Source organism: Thermobia domestica, chromosome 1 (genome assembly GCF_964235325.1).
Source record: "Thermobia domestica chromosome 1, izTheDome1.hap1.1, whole genome shotgun sequence".
In the NCBI taxonomy this organism is placed as follows: domain Eukaryota; kingdom Metazoa; phylum Arthropoda; class Insecta; order Zygentoma; family Lepismatidae; genus Thermobia; species Thermobia domestica.
In genome coordinates this window covers 188,814,204-188,825,714 of record NC_137454.1, presented here as the reverse complement: position 1 = coordinate 188,825,714, position 11,511 = coordinate 188,814,204, and the positions used below count along the sequence as shown (strand labels likewise).

The following is an 11,511-nucleotide window of genomic DNA, read 5'->3' as shown; positions in this document are numbered from 1 at the left end:
TGAATGAAGAAAGTAGTTTAATGTCTCATGGTTATGCCCTTTAGGCTAAACATTTAATGAAAGTGAGTGATTGTGAAAGTAATTTTTGTGCTCTCCCATCGGGAATCGAACCAGGAACCTCATGCACCAAAGATGCGTGCGCTAGCCATTAGTCCAGTGGAGAGGCTCTTCCATCAAACGTTGTAATAGGAATACCAATGAAGGGACTCTTATAAAAACCTGCATATGAATGCATAGTATCTACAGGTGTGAGCGAGCAGAGAGTTACTAAAATTTAAATAATTGTTCAGTTTCTTATTTTAAACATGGAATTCATAAATCAAAAATGTTATTCATTATTTCACTAACCGTAACTTTAATACTAAGAATGCATTTGGTCCAATCTCTTATCCTTATCAACTGTAAAAGCAAAAGGATTGACGCTAACAGCAGAGACTGGCCAAGTCTTTAAATTTAACTAGGATCATACAGAAAACCGTATTCCACAGTAGGAGCTCCGAAGAATAATAGGTTCTGTTTATTAAAATTAGTGATCCCGTCCTTCAGAAATTCTAAACCTACCGGGGCAGATGGAGTGATTCCGTAATCCAGCCTCTTGGAAACGAGGTAGTGTGATAAGGAGCCCATCAACACTGTAAGAGTTGATTTTGCATGATGAGTTGTGCACTGCCAATTGCGCCAGATTGAAGCTCCGGTTGTAGTTCAAAGCCCATGTTAATAGTAGACCCTGTAATTTCCTTCATATCCTCGGTGTTACATAAGGACGTAAAAAGCACAACTCAAGTTCTCAACCTATAAAAAGTGCAAAGTACGAGGGGAAGTCAAAAAGTAAAGAGACTCGAGAAAATTACATTTATTCTAATGATAGAAAACTGAAACATACATTATTTTTCTACATAATCTCCCAGCACTTCAACGCAACTTTCTCAACATTTCACAAGTTACGTGATTCCGTCGAAAAAAAAAAAATGTTGCACCTGTAACCAATTTTGCACCGTATCAATGACTTCTGCATCAGTTCCAAATCTTCCCCTGAGCACTTCCTTCAATGGTCCAGACATTTGAAAATCGTTTCATCTACAGTCAAGTTTTGCCGTAAAAAGCCATCTACCTCGCGACGATAACGGGCCAAATGTTTACGAGAGATGTCCAACCTTTGTGCCTTATGCTGCACTGACGATTCTATCGGGACCCATTTTGTACACACTTTCCGAAAATTTAGCCTGTCGTGTAAGATAAAATACGCTAAACCATGACTGGTATTTAAAGTATTAGCGATCTCGTCCATTGTGATTCGTCTGTTTTCTATCACCATACCCCCAACGACTTTCAAATTGTCCTCAGTCGTTGACGTCGATGGCCTGCCCGATCTTTTCTCGTCACATAAAGAAATTCATCCCAGTTTGAAACGCTCTGTCCATTCGTAGATCTTGCTTCGCGAAAAACATCTGTCACCATACTGCGCTTGCATTCGACAAATAATTTCCGCATGTTTAGCACCTTCCGCAAACAAAAAGCACATCATTGCCCTCATTTCCTCCTTGGTGCAGATCGACAATGGAGCTGATACGTTCAACGGTATGCTATCTAACGACTAACGCGGGAATAAATATGGTACGTTGCATAGAAATATTGCAGACGACACAACTTCAGCGCTGGATACTAGCAGTGTTACCAAATCTTAGTGCGAGAAATTGCAAGTCCGTTTACTTTTTGACCCTCTCGTATATTATTGTGTAATGTGAAAAAATGTTCCAATAAAGGACTTTAATTCAGAAGAAGACAGGCGCATGTGTCGAAACAGTATAGAAAAATTAAAGCGAGACATATTAAGTTTCTTTTTTTTTTTTTTTTTTGGTCTAATTATTAAGGAAAACCATATTTATTTATGATAGGACTTATCAATACATAACTACAAAATTGAGATACGGAGAATACATATGTTTCTTTTCTAGTTAAAACTTTTTTCAAAATTTTAACTTACAACCCAACCACTTTCATTCTCTTTTCACCAAACCCCAAAGGTTCTATATATTAACATTCGACATTTAAAATAACATTTTAAGTTGTCTAATCTTTTTGTATTATTATTATTTAATTATTTATGTTAATGTATGTAGCTTATTTAATAAAATTATTCATGTTATAAAACTGGATAAAGTCGATTTGTCGTTGTGGAGATCACTGTATTTAGTAATTAAATAAATAGCTTTACAGAATGAGATATTTATGTAAGCAATATTTTATTCTAGTTTATTTCAGTTGTTGAGAAAAAAGGGGAAAGATGCCTCAAAACATTGCACCTGATACTCTGTATGAAATTTGTTTGAAACAGCTGTCTTCATACTACAGTGAAAATGATGCATGGAATCACGCTGATGATTATGGACCATTAGATAATATGCGTAAGTATCTTAACTTTCGATTTATTTTATCTTCTAATCAGGAGTGGTCACAATTTGTGACAAGTTTTAACAGCAGTTAGCTTGTCGCGTTGCTTCGATCCTTTATCGAATAAAATTCCTTTTCCGTTTCTTTTCTTGCGTTACTTTGCGTTTATATTTTCCCTAAAACATGCTAAAATATTTTAATGCAATTAGAATGTGCCTAATATGCTAAATTACCCAGATTCATGGAGACAAGAGAAAGAAGAGCGTACGCTTTATTCTGAATGTTTAATCCAATATGAAAATATGACCGTTGGAGCACAACATTATCTACATCACAACTTAAATGGATAGATCTTCCTGGAAATCTTTGCTTTGCTCTTGAAAACACTGAGCTAGATTATAACGAAGTAAATTTGGCACATCATCATAAGCGTCTAGAGTAAGCGAAGTTCAAATTCCTTGATACGGGTACTATGAGAGAAACTTAGTAGCCTCATGGCTAGCGCGCTTGCTTTCGATTCACGTGTTCTCAGTTAATATTTTGTTAGGATAATATTATATATACATATATTAATGCATATGCATATATACACACCCACACCAGTTTTTAAATTTTGGTTTTTGCGTTGCAAATTGCTAAGCAAATATAAATGTACATATCAATTCGTAAGTTTTGTACCGTATTTTCGGCAGTGAAGGAATTATTATTATTACATTTTACTTTTTATATCGGTATCTTTACAATATATATAACATTTTAAAACATTTTTCTGACCAGAACAAAATGAATTATTTAATAACTATACGAGTTTTGTTACAGTTTCAAGGACCTAACGTCCTCTTCATCAGACATTGAGAAAAGACAGATGACAGCAATTCTTATATCTTCCTCAGCCGTTAGTTAGCATTTTCATTTATATAATTTTAATTGTTGTTTATACGAGGCCTGTCTAAAAAGTATCCGACCTTAATTTTTTCCACGCAAAGTAGTGATTCTCAGGCGGCGCCACCGTGCACGGTGGAAGGAGGAACCTTAATGCGCATGCGTGAATTTTTTCACCGCGTTCGCGTGTGCCAGTCGTGAGCTGGTGGTCGCGAAGTGAGGTGCTGTTGGTAGTGTTCGTCGGATTTAGTGTTTCTCGCAAGATCACTGAACGAATTGAGCAAAGATACTGCATCAAATTCTGTCAAAGGCTGGGTGATTCTCAAAGCCAAACAATTCGTAAGATTCAGTAGGTGTTTGGAGAAGATGCGATGGATGTAACACAAATTAAACAATGGTTCAACCTATTCAAAGATGGCCGCACATCAGTCGAGAGTGAGCAGCGTAGCGGGAGGCCCAAACTGCTCGGAATGCAGCTGTTGTTGAGCGGGTGCGAAATTTGGTGATGGCAGATCGCCGTTTGACAGTGCGGGAGATTGCAGAAGATGTTGGAGTGAGTAAAGATTCTGCACATGCAATTTTGCGTGACGATTTGAACATGAAACGAGTGGCTGCTAAATTTGTACTCAAGTTGTTGTCTCAGGAACAAAAAGACACCCGTTTTGACGTTGCACAGGACCTTCTAGACACCACCAACACTGATCCTGGGTATCTGAATTCCGTGATAACTGGAGATGAGTCATGGGTGTACGGGTACGACCCAGAAACAAAACAACAATCGTCTCAATGGAAGCATCCCGATTCTCCAAGGCCGAAGAAAGCGCGGCAGGTGCGAAGCAAAATCAAGGTGTTGCTGACTGTTTTCTTCGATGCCCGTGGAATTGTGCATCACGAGTACGCACCGGAAGGACAAACAGTGACAAAGGAGTACTATGAAGATGTTCTCAGGCGACTCCGTGACGCAGTCCGGCGCAAAAGACCAGACATGTGGACAGCGAAGAACTGGCACGTCCATCATGACAATGCCCCAGCACATTCATCCCAATTGATCCACACGTTCTTAGCCAAACATGGAATTACAACCGTTCGCCAACCTCCCTACTCTCCAGACCTGGCTCCTTGTGACTTCTGGTTGTTTCCAAAATTGAAGACGCCTCTGAAGGGATCCCGTTTTGAGAGTAAAGACATAATGCGGAACACGACGACGGAGCTGAACAACATTCCAAAAGAAGACTTCCAGCGGTGTTTCCAGCAGTGGAAGGATCGGTGGGCTAAGTGTCTGGAAGCACAAGGGGCCTACTTTGAAGGGGATTAGGGTCCCAAATCTGTCAGGTATTCGCAACTATTTTTCTGGCCAAAGGTCGGATACTTTTTAGACAGCCCTCGTATATATATAAAATTTTTAAATTTGTAATATGTAACAATATCATATAATTACATTGTTAATACATGTTAATAGTCAATGCAATTTTACAATTCTATTAATCTTTATATAAAATAAAATAACAGAAATTTGAAAATATTCAAATTGCATTTTTCTTTTCTATCACTTCTAATAATTTCTCCCATTGCTCATGTATATTTATACCACTTGTCCAGTTCATTAATTTCTCCTCTTGTTCTTTCTTTATTCTTCTCGCTTCCTTCTACTTCCTAATAATCTTTCTTTTTTCTCTTTCTAAACCTCTAGCTCCTTCCCAATCTATCATATGCCCCGTTTCTTTCACATGTTTGTAAATAGCATTATTTTCTCTTTCCATTCGAACATCATCTTTATGTTGTTTCAATCTGTCTATGAGCCTTTTTCCCATCTCCCCTGTGTATTTCATGTCACACTCACTACATTCACTTCATAGATAACTCCTTCTTCTTCCTCCTCTATTTTGCTTTCCCTCCTTTTCTTTTTCTTCCTTATACACCTCAACAACGTTTCTCCTCCTTTTCTATGTGTCTTAATACCTCCTTCTCTTAATAACCTCTTTAGCACTTCCTATAATAAGTAGAAGAAAATAAATCCATCAGTTTTATGGATATGAAGATAGACAAGCAAGGTGAGAAAGTAATTACCAGTTGGTATCAAAAAATGTGTTGGGCAGGTATTTATTGTCACTGGAGAAGTGATGTAGACAAAGCAACGAAAAAGAACTTCATTAGGAACATGGAAAGGAGGATAGAGAACATCAATAGTGAAGAAGAGGGAAAGAAGAAAGATTTGGAAAATTTCTATAAACATCTTAAAAATAATGGATATAGGATAGAACAGATAAAAGGAAAGAAAAAAGAAAATATAAAAAAGAAAGAAGAGGAAGAATATAAAAAATGGTATGGAATTCAGAGCATAGAGGAAAAGACGGAAGTGCTAAAGAGGTTATTAAGAGAAGGAGGTATTAAGACACATAGAAAAGGAGGAGAAACGTTGTTGAGGTGTATAAGGAAGAAAAAGAAAAGGAGGGAAAGCAATATAGAGGAGGAAGAAGAAGGAGTTATCTATGAAGTGAAATGTAGTGAGTGTGACATGAAATACACAGGGGAGATGGGAAAAAGGCTCATAGACAGATTGAAACAACATAAAGATGATGTTCGAATGAAAAGAGAAAATAATGCTATTTACAAACATGTGAAAGAAACGGGGCATATGATAGATTAGGAAGGAGCTAGAGGTTTAGAAAGAGAAAAAAGAAAGATTATTAGGAAGTAGAAGAAAGCGAGAAGAATAAAGAAAGAACAAAAGGAGAAATTAATGAACTGGGCAAGTGGTATAAATATACATGAGCAATGGGAGAAATTATTAGAAGTGATAGAAAAGAAAAATGCAATTTGAATATTTTCAAATTTCTGTTATTTTATTTTATTTTATTTTATATAAAGATCAATAGAATTGTAAAATTGCATTGACTATTAACATGTATTAACAATGTAATTATATGATATTGTTACATATTACAAATTTAAAAATTTTATATATATAAAAACAACAATTAAAATTATATAAATGAAAATGCTAACTAACGGCTGAGGAAGATATAAGAATTGCTGTCATCTGTCTTTTCTCAATGTCTGATGAAGAGGACGTTAGGTCCTTGAAACTGTAAGAAAACTCGTATAGTTGTTAAATAATTCATTTTGTTCTGGTCAGAAAAATGTTTTAAAATGTTATTGTGATTATCCAGAACTATGGAGTATATATATATATATATATATATATATATATATATATATATATATATATATATATATATATCACCCTCCCCTCCCACAATTTTTGCTGGGCTCAATTTGGATTTAAATGGCATCAGAAGTGTCACTGTTCATCTCAGCGACCTCAAAAACTATGGATTCGACACTAATATTGGTCATTTTCGATTATTTGTAAATGTCTTTCCACTCCTTTAAATTACATCGTCAAAGTGATATGACAAAAATCATCTCATGTTCGAACTTAATCTAGATTGAAAATTTAATCGAGATCGGTCCGGTGGTTCAAGAGTTAAGTTTTATTTACTTTTATATATCTCCCCCTCCTACTTTCTCCCCTAAGTTCTATCGTCAAAGTGAATAGATAAATACCATCCCAGGCCCGAATCTTATCTACGTTGAAAATTTGATCGAGATCGGTCAGGTGGTTCAAGAGTTATTAAGTTTTATTTGTTTTCATATATTTCCCCTCCTCCCCCCTCTCCTAAGATCTACTGTCAAAATTAAATGATAAAAAACTTTCCAGGTTTGAACTTCTTATATGTCGAAAATTTGATTGAGATCGATCGGGTGGTTCAAAAATAATTCACGAACATAGTCACTTTTATTTTTATATTTATTGATTTTTGTATATCTCCCCCCCCCCCATCCCCTTCCCTATGTTGCTCCGTCAAAGTGAGATGTTGAAAAGCATCCCAGTCCCGAACCTCATCTACATTGAAAATTTGATCAAGATCAGTCGGGTAGTTTTAGAGTTATTAAGTTTTATTTATTTTTTCTGTCCCCCTCCTCCCCCTCCCCTAAGTTGTACCGTCAAAGTAGATAGCCAGAAACATTCCCAGGCCAGAACCGCATCTACGCTGAAAATTTGATCGAGATCGTTGGGGCGGTTGTAGAGATTAGGAGTCACAAACATAGTCACTTTCCATTTTATAATATAGATTAGTCACATAGAGATTTTATCTGCTTCCAACATCTATTGGCTGTGGCTGCCACTATAACCTCATTAACTTATTTTTACCCAGAACTGTAATCTAATTGAAAAAAACATAACTTACAAATATTTTCAACATTTTACGTCATTTGTTATTATTATAAAGAAATTACATGTAACACTGGACTACACTTCGTGTTTCTGTAATAGTGAGTCAATACACATTGAGTTCTCATCGATTTTTCACGCATAGTACACGAATGACTGATATATCAATGAGATGTCAGTGATATTGTATCTTTATTACATAAACACATAAAAGTTAATACAATGTTATATTTTGGAAATGTTCTATACGATCAGTCAGTTATTATGTATTTTATTTTCTCTTTGCTTTATTAAACTCCCAGACACATTGGCATTAACCCCGACTTATCCTTGCATCTTACTACAAACGTTTTCAAAATAGTGTACAATTCAAAGGATAATCTTATAATACAATTTCTATGCGTAACTGTGTGTTACTTACAAAATGGTATTTAATAATAATAATAATAATAATAATAATAATAATAATAATAATAATAATAATAATAATAATAATAATAATAATAATAATAATAATAAAAGTGGAAGGGTGCAAGTTGTGTTATTCGCCGTTAAAAAATATTGTTATTCATTTAAACAAGGTATCCAGTTCAAAATGATCAAGTATTTAATCTAATAATAATAATAATAATTTAATTAATTAAAAAAAATACTTGAAATGTCATTATATCCGATGTAAAGGTGAGAATTTCGCAAAGTTGTGACTTTGGGTACAAGACCTTGATTTGATGGTGTATTTCTTGTTAGTGGGGGACATCTCGAGAACAGTAGTGATTTCACTCATTAATAATTTTTAATGCTAAATAATTACGCAGAGTAATTGCAAAATTATTATTAATTGAACTTTATAGTATTTTGAGAACCGTGAAAAAGTGAATGGGGAAATTATGTATTTTTACCCGATTGATAAAAAACTCCTGTTTTTTCTCTTGAAAATCAATTAAAGTGAGGATGGGTTTGAAAAAGGCGCGACGTAAGTGAGTATGTGTTATGTACAGTATTATCTATTAAGTTAATCTCTGCCGAATAAAGGCTATTCCTCGTACAGGACTAAAGTTATCCCCTTTTGGTAAGCCTAAAGCGGTCACAATTATCGAACATCGCCGGTTACTCATGCCAAAATTTGCACATGAAACAATTTATTAAGAATGATAGAAATACATATATTCACGATGAAAATTGCTATGAAAAATTTATGCCAAGAACATATGAAACAGAAAACTCGTAGCACCAGCTTGTTGGCAGTTGCTTGAACAGAAGTTACGAACCATTGAACCGGTCAAAGATAGACTGTAATTTAATTGCTACCAACACGAAAAAATTGCGATAGGACCGTATCAATATCTGGATAGCCATAGGCAGAGCCGGATTTAGGTTTGGTGGGGCCCTAAGCTATTGAAGGTAATGGGGCTCATTATGTGTCCCGATGAACGTAGGCACCCTATATACAGAAATGAAGAAACTAGTGATATTTTAGGAAGCAGGCTAGCAGAAGGGTCCCCATTACTTCCATCATATTAGCCTACACGACACGAAGCATTGTTGCTATATGTAAAATAGATTTTATTTTATTTATTGTTTTTCCGTATATTTTGGAAATGTACATCGAGTTTTTTTCTTTAATTAATTTCGTTGAGGCTTCCAAGAGAGTAGGGCCCTAAGCTATAGCTCGTTTAGCTTATAAATAAATCCGGCACTGGCCATAGGTACACATCGTGGGTCGAAATTTGCAAATGTCGCCAAGAAACTATTTCGCATATTTTGTAAGTGCTTTGGATAATTTGGCGTCCCTTCATATAATGTCTCAGGCATAATTCGGGACGCTTGAAATTCTCATAAAATTCGGAATGTCTCACTTAATTAGGGACAAATGGCAACTCTATATGGGATAGACCAAAGTAAACCACGCGTGATGTAAGGCTTCATACTTTCTTGACGTGTGCACTACGGCAGAACAATTTCGCCAGGTACCCACTGAACCCTTGAACCACTTTGGAACTAGATTAGAATGAGATCCCCACCAGTGAGCGAAAACGGGCTGCCTATTAGGTACCGACTATGCGGCCGCGGCATTCAATCCCTGTCAAGTAACCTACTCGTTTTGTATTGTAATTTGCGGCATCGCATTGTTACTCAGGTTGCAGTTGTCAAACACGTTAAAAATGATTTTATTGCATCACATTTTGAACAATCACGAAATTTTTGGTAAGACAATCACTAGGAATCAAGCAGCAGTTGGAGATAATAAAGTAATACAAATAAAAATAATATTTTTTTTTCAAGAAAGTAAATCCTTATTTTAGCTTCCAGCACAAGGCTTGCAGTTTACATGTTTTCCATCGAGAAGTGAAAGGACCACAGCCACAGAAAGAACATGAGGAAGGAAAACGAAAATAAAATGGGAGACTTTGAAAAAAAAAAAAGTCTTCGAATTCGGAAAAGAAATTTTAATTATGACTATTCTAGGATCACATGAGGGGAAAATTACTACCAGTCAAGAGGTTTTTTATATATGAACTACTTACCTGAATCCCATTCACTTAAACTGCTAAATTATTTCTTGAGCTCTCTTGAAGATGTTATATATTTTGAATAGAAAGTTCCTTGTCTGCTCAGAATTTCCATTTAGATACGTGTGAGTTTGTGATAAATAATTGATTAGTTGGTGGTTTGGGAGTTAAGCGTCAGCATCGAGGCTATATGAGACGTGGATTAACAACGATAATCCGAACCACATGAGTTCCCACCGGGATCTAACCAGTTTCCCGCAAAGGTGAATAAATAATTACATGCTACAACTTTTGCAAATTATAATGATTTTCACACAAATAATATTTTCCCTTATCACGATAACACACTGCATTGCATATCTGTCATTGTATTTTGGTGTGCCAGATCGTAAAATTTTTCATACCAGATTGAATATGGAAGCGCTTACACCCTTGCATTTACTTTCTTGATAGATAATACAATATTTCAGAAATGATTGGAAGTCAGTGCATCTGGTGCAGAGCGAGTTAGAGCGATAACAATTGGCATACGTTTCGCGCGTCTTTATATGCATTTTTGACTCAAAATGGGAGATTTATCCAAAGAAGAAATATGGAATATGCTTGACGAGTTTGCTGTTGATTCCAGTAACGTAGTTTGAAGCTTTGAAATAGGTAGGCTGAAATTAGATTTGTAGCTAGAGGGTGGCTAGGAGGGCAAAGTTCCTTGAAACTTGCAATTGTTTGTTGTATGTATATATGATTGTAAAGTGAATTCAAGTCCCCCCCCCAAAAAAAATGTAAAGTGAATTCAAGTCCCCCCCCCCAAAAAAAAAAACTATCTCGCCCTTATTTAAACGATCAAGTCTTAGTGTTCTGACTACGGGCCGAGCTGTAATGTTTGACAGAAAAATGCTAGTTCATGCAATAGATTTTTCATACAATGCAAGAAAAAATATAAGAGTAGTTCTGCTTCATATTTCCCTTACATATACGGTTTCTTTACATATGCGATACTCGGATATCACACATACACTGTATTACTGTTTCAAAGAAACAAATAAAAACGAATACAGGGCTATCTTAATTTTAAATTTTCCAAATCATAGACACAAACTTAAGCACTTCTCCCACAACAACATCTATCAGCATACTAATGGAAAACAGTAGTGCTGCAGCTCACAGTCAATTTATGCTTTTTACAGAAAAAGCTGGTTTTACTGGCTGGATCCCTAATCAACATGCACGGCAGTGCATGGCAGCCAAGTTCCGCGTAGAAAATGAAAACTGGCCTGCACTGCCGTAAGCATATTATACACGAACAAGAGTTTTGGCTAAAATCGTCGATTTCGAGGCTTTGTAAAAACGATTCTATTAAGGGTAGAAACATGAAATTTAGAATGTAAGGAGATATCTCACAGATGTACTCATATGCCAAATCTCACATTAATACCTACAACCATATTTGAGTACTGGACCCCCAAAATATGCAGTTTTCAGGCTCACTGACTC

General features: G+C 35.7%; 1 protein-coding gene across 6 annotated transcripts in view; it reads left to right on the top strand.

The window, feature by feature from the left end:
- Nucleotides 1–11,511, top strand: part of LOC145692111 (uncharacterized) — a 47,462-nt gene that overhangs the window by 17,124 nt on the left and 18,827 nt on the right. For all 6 annotated transcript variants that reach the window (XR_014132615.1, XM_081767420.1, XM_081767412.1 and 3 more), the window contains one exon: nucleotides 2,253–2,405. Coding sequence is in view for 5 of the 6 variants with exons in the window: in XM_081767420.1 (XP_081623546.1) it covers nucleotides 2,285–2,405 (121 nt within the window). In the remaining variant the exon portion in view is untranslated. The remainder of the gene's footprint in view (nucleotides 1–2,252; nucleotides 2,406–11,511) is intronic.